The sequence below is a fragment of the Corvus moneduloides genome, chromosome 8, assembly GCF_009650955.1.
Source record: "Corvus moneduloides isolate bCorMon1 chromosome 8, bCorMon1.pri, whole genome shotgun sequence".
NCBI lineage: Eukaryota > Metazoa > Chordata > Aves > Passeriformes > Corvidae > Corvus > Corvus moneduloides.
Window position 1 is genome coordinate 14,747,271 of NC_045483.1, and position 14,270 is coordinate 14,761,540.

The window sequence follows — 14,270 nt, forward strand, 5'->3', positions numbered from 1 at the left end:
GTATAATGAGATTCTGATTTTAATCATTGTCTTTCAGATTATAAATCGTTACTTTCCTTTTTTTGCTACAAGGGAATAAACTCACAAGCAATGAAAGATGGGTTAGGTTAATATGTCCTTTTAATTCACTGCATGAATGATAGCACATAACCCATCAGCTTGCTGGAAATCCTTGCCATTAAGTTGATTAATAAGGGAAATAATAAAGCAATAACTACTTCTATTTTGCACCATTCATATATTGACACAAGATGGTATAGTCACGCAGAAAAATACATTGATAAACTGGTTTTACCTCGCTGGAGGATCAGTAAGATTGCTGGGGGGCCTGCAGCACCTGACTTATAAAGGAGAGAGCAGGGTTTGTTCTGCCTGGAGAAGAGGAGGCAAAGGCAGGATCTTAATGCTGTCTTCAATTATCTCATGGGTAGCTGAAGAGCAGATGGCAAAGATAAACTTTTCCTTCAGAGGTACACAGCAAAAGAAGAGGGAATAGATACAATCTGCAGCAAGGGAAATTATTCTAAGAGCAAAGGAAAAAACAGTCCTTTGCAGCAAGGATGGCCAAACTAAAGGGAAATCCTCTTCAGTGCAGTGATTCAAAATACCACTGGACAAGCCCTGAGCAACCAAATGTACTTTTGAAGCTGTTTTAATTTGAGACTTGGACCAGGTGATGTCCAGAGCTTCTGCCAGACAGAAGAAATCATCATCTGACCACATCACAAACCTAAACTCCATTAATGACTACTAGAAAGTGTGTTTTAAGTCCATTAATGAAATTACAGAATCACACAATCATAGAATAGTTGGAAGGGACCTTAAAGAACATTTACTTCAACTCCTCTGTCATGGGCACAAGCACATGCTGCTTTTGCTGTTTTTATCTGACCCTTTCCATCTTCTGACTTTAGAATATCCACTTACCATTTTGTCTCATCTGTAATGAAGAGACTGTCTAATCTTCCACCTCTAGAAGCACAAAGGAGGGTATTAAGAGATCTTCATAATTCAGGAAAGTGTGGAAAAGACTCATTTGACCTTCTTAATGCAGGGAGATGACAGAGAGAAAAAATATTTTTCTATGATAGGAAAATAAAACTTGAAATATCTACCTGAAAAATAGTCCATTTTCAGGGTGCTACATTTTTCCTTTTTCTCTTGCTTCTACTCTGATGCAAGGCATGCTGGTAAATCAGTCAGAATTCCCATGTGTCTCAGGAATGAAAAACACTGAGAAGCACTGGCATGTGTACATCAACATCCAAAAATATGTCCTCCCAGTGTATCTTGGAACCACGTGTGAGAGAAGAAGGGTGGCTCTCCTGAGAGCCCTGCATTCCTGCAGGAATAGATGCCTGGGTCTGTGGGACAGAAGGCAGCTGCCATCCCCTCTGCACTTTCTGCTCTGACTTCTGCAGGACAGCATTTCAATTTTCAGTGCAGTTTTGCAGTCTGAACCCTGTCCCTTGTGAGACCTCAGAAGGTATAAAGTTAAAAAAAAAAGCTGCTTCTCCTTTGGCTGACCATGCAAAAGTGTTGTTATTCTGCTACTGCACAAGTAAATAAAACAGCACGAAGAGATGAAGGCTAAAACATGAAAATATATGTGCCATTAACAGTATTCCTGAACAATTTCAATATGTTCTCTGAAGTAGCTGAGGGACTTGGCAACATCTGGAGTTGTATGTGGTGGTCATCAGAAATTTACACTGACATATACTCCCTTGTAGGTATGAGTTTTCTGAGGGAAGGGGACTTTGTATTACTTGGCAATAACTCTGAAGTATTCATTGGAGGAAAACTTGGCTCAGTATTGAGAAATATCAAACACTTCAGTTTTTTCCCTTCAAATATAATTTATTTCCCTGTTGATATTTTTGTGATCATTATTCCACTCCCCACTGAGAGCGTATTATTATTTGTTTATGATTTCAGAGCAATATTCTCAGTTTTGATCAGAATTTTACATTGGTCTCTGCTACAGAGCAAATAAAGCCACATTTTTTATACAAGGTCTCTATCTTCAAGGACCTCCTTATTTCAATGAATATTTCAATGCAACTTTTTGGAAACCTGTTGCCCTGTGAGGACTGAAGTTGATTTCAGGTATTATGTATAAATGTGAATATGATGAAGAAATCTAAACAGAAGGGAAGCAATGCAATGATAGTTGAAGTTTTCTTACATTATAATTTCTTAACATAAAACCAGTACAGAGGTGTTTCTGCCTGTACTGATGCAGAATAGCAGAAATGGAAATTCTGTTTTGTCAGTTCTTTCTAACACAGCATGGTTCCCCCAGTTTATGATTCCCTGCTCTAATTACTCCAGTCCTGAAGGACTCAGTTTCCATATTTCCTTAAAAGATTACTCAGCCTGTTAAATAACTTCAGGATGGTTTTGCTGAGAGTCTGTTTCTGCACTCAGTTTTATCCAGTTATCCTAGTGATTGGTAACGAATATGAACAACTTTGCTTTTGTTGATTTATTCTCTATGTTTTGGCATCACCAGTGCCTTACATGAGACTATTTATGGATCAGGATTATCCCACCTCTAATACTGAGGTATTATTAGTTCATCATGTGTGAAGGTAAAAATTCTTGGGTCCTTTCTACATGAATGTTGTATTGCATATTTTTATCCATTCTGCTTTCTTTCCTCTATCACCTTAAAAATAATATCTTTTTACAGGATTCCAAGTGCCCCAGAGGAAACACACTCTGGATTGTTTTTCTCCCAGTTACTTTACATATCTTTTTTCTAGATAAAATAATTTCTAGGCTTGTTTTTTTAATCACTGTATTGCAAAGCTTACAGACATTTGTGCTATGCTGATGTGATGAGTAGCATATGATGCAGTCATGATGGAATAGAAATGGGATACTGAGGTGATGGAGGAAATGAAGTAAATGATGCATTGTGTTACTACTATCAATAAAGGGTCAATGTTCAAGGAATTAGAGGGCTGTAGGATGCCAACTTCTGGATAAGAAATGAAACAAAAGCCATGACCAAAACCTGTTTGTGGTTATTCAAGTTACCATGGCTTTGTTCCAATACTAACATGCAATTTTGAAATCCTGACAAAATTCAAATTCACTTATTTACATTCTGCCTCCCCATATTTCCTATTATTGTATAACACATTCTTGTTACTTAATTGCTGTGTAATGTCCTGTGATGTTAAGCAGGTGCTGCTGCTATTTTGTGCTTGGGAACATGATCTAAATGAAATGTAAACCTGTAGTTCAGTGAATCACCTGTATCTTTGATTCCTTTTAATGTTGTTCATATTCATTCAGGCTAATATAATTTTAGGATTATATTCCTAAATTAATTTACATTCCCTTTTAACACTTACACATTTAGTCACAGGATAAAATTTGTCTCAAGTACTGTATATAAGGTCATGGTGTGTGGATACATGGTCAGACCTACTAAAAACACTTCAGGACTTTTGATGCTTGGAACTAAAAATGTAAAGGAAACAGGAATATTTAGTAATTTTCTTACTTCCTTGATCTAAGAAAATGTATCCCTCAGTTCTATGATTTAATTGAATAACTAAAGCAAGAATTTAACTGTAAATAAAATTTAAAATGAGAAAATTTTTCATGTTTCAGGTGAATCTCTGGTCTTGTTTCTGTCAGCCAGGAACTTTGTCTAACCAGAACTTGGCATTTTAGGACTCCTCAAGCGTTTCTTAAGATTCAGTGTCTGGTTTTGTGTGAAAAAGTAGACCAGCACACACCGTGTTCTGATTTCTGACCAAACCAAGAGAGAAAACTTTAAGGAGAGATATCCTAAAGTGTGTCCTTTCAATATACGTGTGCAATAACTTTGGGCTAGGTTTAGAAAGATTTAAGAAAATTGAAGGGTCTAAGTTCAAATACGAATTAGAAAAACTTCTCTCAGTTCTATTTAACATTACGGACACCTAAATTCTCCACGTATCTTTGACTTCACAATAAACTCATAATTCTCTCTTTGCACACACCAACACCCAGCTAAGGAGCTCATGACCTGTCCCATGTATCTGCTGTGTAAGTGTCCAAAGGCACCCAAGCTGTAGGCACACAGTTTGTCTAAAACTGGACCTTTGGAACCCAAACACAGTGCAATGTCGGCTGCTTTTCAAATCAAAGTGCCACAACTTTTTTCTTCCCTTCTTACAAGGGAATCTGGGGTTGTAATGCCTTCCCAAGACATGGGAAATTTAGTTGTTTGTATATCATGAGTGGGTGGAAGTTGTATCTTTCACAGTCTGTGAAAATGACTAGCTACTGCCAGCACCAAACGTTCTGCTGTGCTGGCTGGTGACAACTGAAGCAGCTGAGCTCTGTAGGTGCTCAGGTCCTTTTTTTCAATTGTCCAGGCAACCGTTTAGACTGTGAGATCTCAGGGCAGGAACTATCACCTGTGCTTTTAAATCATCATAAAATTTTGACTTTCTTGATACTTGTAGATGTCAGTGAAGAAAAGGGAAGATGGCTGAACTTTTTGTCTAAATTTGTAATAAAGCAAAAAAGAAGACAGATTAGAAAGTGGAGGGGAGTTTCCTTTTATTTTTTGCCTCTAATGTTTTGAATAATCCCTTTTCTACCTTTACTCTAGAATTTGATAGATAGCTTCAATGTGACTGTAAACCTTTTTATCCCCTAATGAAACAGTATTTAAAAAAAAACTTTCCGTATCAGTGAGGTAGGAAAAACCATTAAAATTCTGCTAGCATATGTTTAATGGTTGAGTTTGACTGAAAAATTCCATTTCTTATCACCAAGGTTAACACTGTATGAAATCTATGCTACCATCTCAATAAATGCGTATTCCTCACTTGCACTTTCAAAAACAGTGTGGATGAGACAGGATTTTTTAAAGCTAGAAGACCATTTTTAAAATTAAATACATTGGGTTTCTTTATGATAAATAACATCATGCAACCATAGCAATGTTGAGTGGTCTCATGAAATACAATCCACTTTGCTGCCTGCCAGTAAGCCTTACACAACTTTGCTTTTAAAAATAAAAGAGCAGAGGTTGTAATATTTATGATTCTTTAAATCAACAACTGTGCAGAAAAAGATTGTTCCTGAAAAAGTTCCTAGTAGCCTTGAATTTCACAAGGGCACTACCCCTCCTATCACTTATTAATACTATAGTGCCTAAAGGCTTCAGTTGGGTATTAGAACACAGTGATAACAGGCACTGTAAATGTGCAAGACAAATCTTCCCTAAGGGGCTATAATACAATATTATTTTATAAAACCCAAGTAATTTCTTAAAACAGCTTTATAGCTATGGCAGACTATTACTAATTTTGGCCTAGATCCTGCAATGAAAATGTGCATTGAGAGTCTCCATCGACTAAGTGAAGGCAAGGAACTTGCTCTTTTAGTAAAAGGCCATTAAAAATGGAAGTTGTTGTTACAATGTGGAATTTTTTTGTTCACTTCCAGCAAAAAAACCCCCAACAGGGTAGCTTGCAGTTGATGCTGAAAATCTACCCTAGAAGTTACTAGTCGGATCACAAAATACTACTGAGAGTGCTCCAAAGCCACCGTGTGCCATAAATGACAGAGAAATACAAGTCGGAAAGAAACGTGCTCGTTGACCTGGATGATGACGTGTCTTTGACTACTGATCAAACCTTTGATTTAGGTCATGTTCACAGCATTATCTGAGGTGTCTGAAGTCAGCTAACTGCATGGACCCTTCCCGGTGGCAGTGGCTGGACTGTCCTGTCGTGGTCTACATTGACCCTTGCCCATGTCCTGAAGCTCCTTTCCCATAGCCATAGGTGCAAACAGCACTTAGCACACAGGTTTCTCAAGAGCGGCAGCAAAGGTGGCTATTTTCAAAACTAGATTCCCGACTCACACAGTTTTTCCAGCTCGCGATTTTCTGCCCTGTGCCTGGTCTGTTTGGTCTCTTTGGTCTGCAGCGCGTCCGTGCCGCATCTGTCCGGTTTCCCCCAAAGCGCTGGGGGCACAGGGCTGGCAGCGCCGCAGGGCACCGAGCGCAGGTAGCGGCGCTCCGGGCGTTCCGGGGCTGCGGCTGCCGGACCCCGGGGGAGGCGGCGGGAGGCGGCGGAGGGGGGGCTCGCTGAGCGCCGCGGGGTCCGCCCAGCGCCGCGGCTGCACGGGCTGCGGCAGGAAAGGAGCGGCGGCTCCTCGGAGAAAGGAGGAGGAGGAGGAGGAGGAAGGGGGGATCCCTCGGAGCGGAGCCGGCCGCAGCGAGAGAGGCGGGGCGGGGTGGGCGCAGGAGGCGTGGAGGGGCCCGCGGAGCGGCGCGGACGGGCGCGTGCCATGCGCGGCGCGGCAGCCGGCGGCTCCCGCTCGCTGGCTCAGCATGCGCGGGCTGTGCCCCCGCCTCTGCCTGCTGGCCGCCGCGCTGGGGCTGTGCGGGGGCAGCAGGAACTGCCCCGACCTCATCGTGGACCGCTGCCTCTGCGCCGCCGAGCGCGCCAAGGGGCCCGGCCGCCCGGCCCTCCGCATCAAAGTGGTCTGCACCGGCGGAGACTTGGTGGAAACTTTGCAGCCCGCCGTGCTGCCCAACCGCACCGTGTCCCTGTGAGTACGGCCCGCGGGGCAGCGCGCACCTGGCGCGGGCAGGGGGTGCCCCGGGGGAGAGGGGCGCGGGGGAGACGCGGGGCCCGAGGGGACCCCGTGCCCGGCACTCCGGAGCCGGCAGAACCGCTCCGTGGACGCTGCAGCCCTGCCCCTGCTTTTAAAAAGTCTGTGAGAGTTTGGGGTTGTTTTTTTCTTTTTTCTCTCTCTCTTTTTTTTTTTTTTTTTCCCCCCTGTGCTCAGCTGGGAAGCTCCGGCTGGCGTTTGGGTCGAAGTGGGGGAGCTGGGCTTTCCCTGGTGTAAATTGCACGCTGCTGCGGGCGGCGGTTTGGGAAATGTCAGTGGTAGCCGAAGTGATGGAGCTCTCTGGTGTACCTTTCAGCCAGCAACGGGATGGGCTCACACTGTCCGGGCAATAAATGAATGGTATCGGTAATGCTGAACTGCCTTCTGGACTGCTGTGTCATTAACTGGTTTTCCTTTCTCTCTCATCTCCTCTAAATAAAGTTTGGAATTTGACGGCTTCTTTTTAAACATGAGTTTCTGTACAACCATGAAACTTCCAAATCTCCAATACCATCCAGAGCTGTCTGGTAATTTAAAATGACTCAGGGTATGGTGTTTGGGTTTTTGGGTTGTTTTTGGTTTTTTTTTTTAATTAGGAATTAGGTTATGATATTTTGTTGCCTGTTGCACATAGCTAAACTTGAATAAATAGTATGTTGCAAGTAAGGTAGTAGAACTTTCTGTGACTGTATCCTCAAGTACAGCTGAAAGTAATGTCCCTGTAATGCACCCAAGCAGTAATAGCTCTGTGACATTTACCCTTTAGATCATACACATATCAACACATCTTTTACTGTTGAATTTAGTTCTGTTGACAATTCCTGCTGTGAACATCTCCACTGTTCAGTGCATTTTCTTTAAGTCAACACTTTCAGGAGGCAACTGGTAAAGATAGTAATTTGTAACATCTGGGGAGCTTGTGCTTGTAAATGTACAGATGTGCTATGTATGCTCCAGTTCAGTCTTAGCTATAACTGTTGAGTGACTTGATGCTGATTATCCGTATGCTGATTATTTACTTAGGACACTCTTGCTTCTATACAAGATACAATAATTGCACTTCCAACTAAATTTCAATAGGCTGGTGTAGTGTATTGCATTATTTACCAGCATAAGTTTTAACCTCGGTGATAAATTCACTGCTACTTCTCTAGTTTGTATAACTGGCTATATAGTTAGAGGTGGTACTCACCAGAATTATAAAATGTCGACGTCTTGGGCAGGCAGGAACTATTTTTTCCTGTTGGTTAAAGATCTATAGAAACTCTCACACTCAGCATGTCTACAAAGGGTTTTCCTCCTAAACACTGATTCACAGTCATATTTAGGTTTTTAAGAAACTTTTGCTGAGGTAAATACCAGTTGATGAATCCAGCCGACCATGAGATCAACAGAAGTATGTATTCACTGCAGTGAAAAGAAACTGAATTGGAAACAGAAGTGAGAAATGGTGAACAGGGGAGGTGGTGTGTTTGAAGTGGTAGGTGGGAGGATTTGCTCACTTGTACATATGATTTAAGGCACCAGTAGCAAACTTGATCCTATCACCCTAAACACATTTATTTCGGGAAACACTTGATCAAAACTCATTAGAAGGGTACTGTGTTAGTTTTTTTAAACTTAATTGCAAATATCTGTTGACCTGAGAGCTGATTAGCTGGCCTTAGTTGATATAGAAGATACAGTTTTTATTTTTCTTTTGTATTTCACATGGAGAAGTATAGTACCATATATCACCTAAACTTATCCCTTTCCTCTTACAGTCTCTCTTCTCATTTTGTGGGGTTTTGGGGGGGTTGTTTTTTGTGTTTTTTTTTTTTTTTTTTCCTTTCCAAGAAGTAAATTTAAAGCTAAATATTGAAGGTAAAAAGGAAAAAAAGTTAAAATCTGTGTTAGTAGTTTTCAGTAGCTGGAACACATAGGTGAAAATTTGACTGAATATATCTGAGATTTTCTAGGAGAAACTGGTTTTTATGAAATAAGTTACACTTGTGGGATTTGGCCAGCTGTAGAAAGTAATGATAATGAGCTCAAGTATTAGCGCTCTTACATTTGTTTTTGTAGCTGCATAAGAGACACAGGCAAAAGAGAATATTCTGGTAGATGCTGCCTGCTTCCACTCAGTTTTATGGGCCCACAGAGAGAAAGAGAGCTATAACATATGGAACATAACTCTTTGGATAGCTTTAACAATTAAGAAATATAGAGGTGAATAAAAGAATATATGTTCAGATGCAGTAACACTGTAATGAACCAATGTAATAAACATTTTGGGGAGGTTGGGGCAGATTATTCATTATATAGGGATGCTGGTTCCCTAGTGCTATGATCTTTTGGAAGGCAAGATTGAAACCAAACTCTGGTGACTGCTCTGCAGAGATGAAAGGGAATTACCTCTGCTCTATCTCTTAAGTCATTAAGAGATGACACTGTAGATGTGTAACATTTCATTTACATGCTCAGTAATGTTATTTATCAGCAAATTAATGTTCTTTCACCTAAGTGACCATGGACCTTGTCTGAGTTTGACAATTTAGGCTCTTTATGGTATATATGTACTGAACTATTGCTACTAGAAATACCTTTGACACAATCACACACAGTGACTACAAACTAGTGTGAAGTCACTGAAGAAATGCTTATTCTGGACAGGTTTGGACCAATTTTTTCCAGCTTATGAGGTGGGGAAGTCTGCAGAGTTTCTTTGAAATTGTATGAACACTAGAGCTATTCAGTACTGTCTTGAATGCTCCCAATGATAAACAATCACACTAGAAATATAATCAAAATATAAGCTGATAAAGCAACTATTCTCTCCTCTTTATTTTATATTAAAACCCAAAACAAACAAAAAAACCCCCTTGTTCTGGACTCTGTTTCACTGTCTGTATTTAGTATTCTATTGCTTTGGAAACAGGATTCATGAGCTTGATGTGGATCAAAAGAAAAACTTAGCTGCAGCTTCACAAAGTGTTTTCATGTATCTTGTTAAAAGGGTTTCTAGTCCTTATGGATTTGCAAGATGCATCTCTGTGCTTTGTATTTTGGGATGGGGTGGAGAAAGGGAATTACTTTTTTTTTCTTTTCCATGAAGAATACAGCTGTTGAATCACTAATTTATGGGATCTACTCGTGCCATTTCACTCTCAGTAGGCACTGAAGTGTAGACCCAACAAGGAGTCATCATATCACTTCAGGATAATGTAGTTTTCTCATTTTAGACTCTGTGGCTGAATACTTGAGAATTCTTGTATCAAACCAACATTTTACTTTTTTTTTCATCATTGTGATTGGGTTGTTAAAGTGTAACTCTAGGGAATAAGACTATTTGCAATCTTCTTTCTCTTCTATATTGACAGAAAAATTAGTTGTTAAACTTTTTGACTGAATTGCTGAAATTTGGGTTATGTGGAGAAATTTTTTTGCTGCTTTTTTCAATGCGAAACTTCTACAGTTTGAAATTTCAGGAATTAGCAGATTAGATTCTCTACTGGACAGTCTATTGATAGGTTACTTATATACTTTTTTCTTTCCTGTCAAGTGGTGTTAAAAACTTTATCCTTTTAATCTTGGAAGTTCTCAGTTCAATATGTGTCTTAGTATCACCGGGCAGAATATACTTTGAAGTTATAAATGCCATCAGTTTCTAATAGTAGCATCATTTATTTTTTTTCCTCCCTCAATTCAAAAGAAAGTACAACAAGTGTACTGAAGATTGATATTTTTACAAATGTTACCCACAGATACACCTATGGAAAGGTGTAATTTTAAATGGTCATAATAGAAATGAAGAAATTTATGGTAGTGTATGGCTTATAGCAATTCTTTATCATACAGGATTCTTAGTACTTTCTATGTCTATGCCTTTCTTCTGTCTTTGAATTGGAGGTTGTCTCAAGTTCCTCAGAATCTCAATTTCAGAGTAGGGCTACATGGCTCCAGTGGTAATCCATAGCCATAATACGTACGAAGGGGCGTTCATCTTCAAAGCACTTCACAAACATTAAATAGTCTTCTGAAAGCAGCGTTGCCCCACTTTTCTCTGTCCCAAAATTACTTTCATGTCACATTCATTTATATCATGTCTACTGGAATTTCTTTAGAGTTATTATATTACTGCATTTTTTTCATGTCTGGTCTTTTACACTCCTATATTCAGCTTAGGGTATATCAATATGGTTTATTTGATACAAGCATTTTGTTTTTAAAATAGATCACAAAAATGTTCTTTATGTCCCAAAGACTTCAGCATTTAAGCTAGCCAAAGCAAACAAAGAGTTGAAGAAAGACTGAACAAAAAATATTATTTAGTAGTTTTATTTCCACATCTTAAAACTCACATATTCTTCTTTATTGATTTGAGACTGAAGATAGCATTGCTAATTTGTAAATAACAGCGTTATTAAAGAAGGTAGGTTGATTCTTGTTATAAAGGTTTTTGCAAACTTTTTCACCTTGGTTAGCTTACTGTATTCACTCAAAGTGGCAGGAAAAAAAGAATAAGAAACAGGTTTCCTGCTCCATTATTTATGTGTATATACATATTTATACACACTTCTCTGAAACTCTTAAATAAAGAAAAAGAAAAAACAGTTTGTGAAAGAAACTCCTAATAGGGAAGCCTACATAAAATATGCCAAAGACTTGGAAGGTCTGGGACAGATAGTTGGGGCAAGCAAATTATACAGAAGAGAAAGGTTCTAGAGGTGAAAAGTCTTCAAACATTACTCAAATATTAGTCTAATCTTCCTTGATACTACATGTTATATACTCATCTAGAGTGGCCACACTGTATTTTATTGTTGTTATTTCTGACAAGGAAATACCTGCACCTGAATTCTCTTCTCTGCCTGGGAATAGCAGAAAGTACTAGCAGGATGACCACTTCCAAGGGATTACTTTTTTGGATGAAACTGATGCATTGGCATCATTGGAAATTGTAGGTAAATTCTAATTTAGTTGAAGTGTGAAAAAAATTCTGTTAACGAAGATAGAGCTCTCATAGCAAATAATGTCCAATATATGCTACTTTAATAGTTACCATGTACCATAACTTTTTTAAAGTATGCGAGTCATCCTGATGCTTCTTTCTCCATTATTATTAAACTGTAAACATCATGAGTTTAAAGAGTGCCTGTGCTTTTATGTCTTCAGTGTAACTTTTTTTGAGGAAAGTGGTTTGTGTAAGAGAATGCGATAAGAATATCTGGAAACAGATAAAATTATTTCACAGTATTGAACAGTTCATTAATTTGGTAATTTAATGTAGAAATCAAGTCCTATTTTTGTTGCATACTAGGAAATTTGCAGTATTGTGATCTTACACTTAGTTTCATTCCAGAGGTAAAAATAAACTGGTGAAGCTAGCCAGGGGGAGAGTAACGCATGTGGGAAGGGAGTTTTATCAGTTAAGGCTATATAATGTGATACCTATTGAGAAGTGCTAAATGAAGCTGGGGTTTTATGATATGGTATAATTTGTCAGTTGTCTGGCTACTGACCTTGTTTGCCTTAAACAGGAAGAGATTTAGTGTATATCTTGTTGGCTCTCTTATCTTTCCTTTTTTTTGGTATGTGGGCCTAATATTAATAAAATCTATTTAATTTTACCTATCTAAAGATATGTGCAACAGAAACTAGTTTCTGAAGTGTGTATATTTTCATCTCTTGCAGTCAGTTGGTGCCAGGGAGAAGGTGATTTATGTATATGGAATTTGCCTTTATATGAAACAGCATGAGTTGCTGGCCACTGGGACCAAAGTATTGTCATCCCTTAAAATGGATTGTTCTTAAAAGATTTCAAAATGTGATGCCTTTTTTTTTTTCTTTTTGAAGGCATTCCAGAACATGTCTCAAAGTATATTTTTCTTTCCTTGTCCCCTTGTAAATATCTTGGCAGCATAATGAAACACCAGGTGAGGTGAAGAGGAGGGAGTGGTGGAGTGATTAGGAGAGAGGTGAATGGGGAAGGTCCAGAAAGAAGAGGTCCAAACAATGTTATTAAAATGAAACTCCAAAGGTTTAAAATTTTATGTATGTTATCATTTTTCTGCATCCTCATGAATATTTAAATATTAGGTGCTTTACAACAAGAGAATCACATTAGCACCTGTGACGCTAGAAGCCCATTTATTACTTCACTATTAACACAGACCTAGAAGATTTCTGGGCAGATACAGCCACAGAAAACGATGTTTTTGTGCAAAGTTTCTCCCTATTTGAGACCGTCTGTCATCACAAATTTTGTGGCTGTTGGATTCAACCATGTTTCAGCTTATCCATCCCTACTTCCCTCACTGGTGTCTTTTGCCTTGGTTTTATAATACAGAGCTGGCATAAATCTGAAAGTCAAAGGGCAGAGTACCTTTACCAAGGCAGAACTTCTGCTCTAGCAGCCAACAGGAAACATACATTTGTGTATCTGCACCTTATGCCCTTTGTTCATGCACATCTGAGAGCCAGAGCTTTTGCCAGCTTGGTTTTCACTGTTCAATAATATTTATGCATGTTTTCAAGAATTGCTATTTATGCCATTTGACTTAGATTTTTGAGGAAAAATAGCCTATTGATTCTAAACTTCTTCCCTTTCCATGTTTCTAATGGAATAACCAGACCCTTACAGCAGTGAAAGCATACAAACCATGAAAAGGTTGGGTATGTACTTATCCAGTCAACTGTGATTATTTTTGATCAGTCACAAGTTTGCTGTCTGCTTCTAGACTTCTCAAATATAATTTGGCTAAAACCTCTGTATTACCTATAGTATTAACATTTTTTCATCTACTTTAGCAATTATGTAATACGGGGAACACAGTTTAGGCTTTGTTCTTATTCTTGTGGCAACATGCCATTCTTCACCCTCCTCTTAAAATGAGTTCCAGCTGTGTTTTCATGCCTGGGACTCATTTGAGGGTATTCTGAAGGTATGGTTAGCCATGAAAGCACTGCTTTTGCAATTTCTGTTACAGTCTTGCAGAGTTGTTGACAATTTCTTTTCTGTACTTAGTTGGATATCGTCTTATCTGAACAGCAGTTTGTCAAATGCATAAACAGTTCTGCCAATAACACAGCAGTTTATGGGTGTTATGCTCAGAGACCTGTAAGTCTTCGCAAAAACCTGAGATTTATTCCTAGATCATATAGAATCTGGATTTGCTGATAGCTGTGCATAAGTAAGCAAATTCTTTTAAACTTGTATTTTAAACTTACCTTTGCTGAGTGGCTACTCATCAGAACTCATGAGGATGGAAGGATACTGGGCTGTGTTTTCAGCATTTGTACTGTAGGCTTCGTACAACACACAGTGACGTTTAATGGATTTTCTGTGTTGTTAAGGTATCATTGTGACTTTCAAGTAACCTGGTAAGTCAAGGTCTCTAAATTACGAACATTTATGATTCTCCTTGTTTACTGAAGAATTAATAACAGTCAAGATGATGTCTCTTCATGAAACCTCTCTCTTTGTGAGATTGCCTGTACCACAGAACTCATGTTTTATAAACAAAAGTATTAATTGGGAGGTTAAAGGTTTTACGTGTACTGTGACTTGAGAAAAAACCAAACTGCATTATAGAATGCAAAATAAGGTTAAAAGTAGTAGTAACAAAACCAAGCCTGGAAAACGTGAAGAAAAA

At 38.9% G+C, this 14,270-nt stretch overlaps 1 protein-coding gene across 1 annotated transcript in view; it reads left to right on the plus strand.

Moving 5' to 3' along the window:
- The first annotated feature begins 6,305 nt into the window (after nt 1-6,305).
- Nucleotides 6,306-14,270, plus strand: part of ADGRA1 (adhesion G protein-coupled receptor A1) — a 263,104-nt gene continuing 255,139 nt past the window's right edge. Inside the window, exon 1 of the mRNA XM_032116446.1 lies at nt 6,306-6,573. Coding sequence (XP_031972337.1) covers nt 6,353-6,573 — 221 coding nt within the window. The 5' untranslated portion in view covers nt 6,306-6,352. The remainder of the gene's footprint in view (nt 6,574-14,270) is intronic.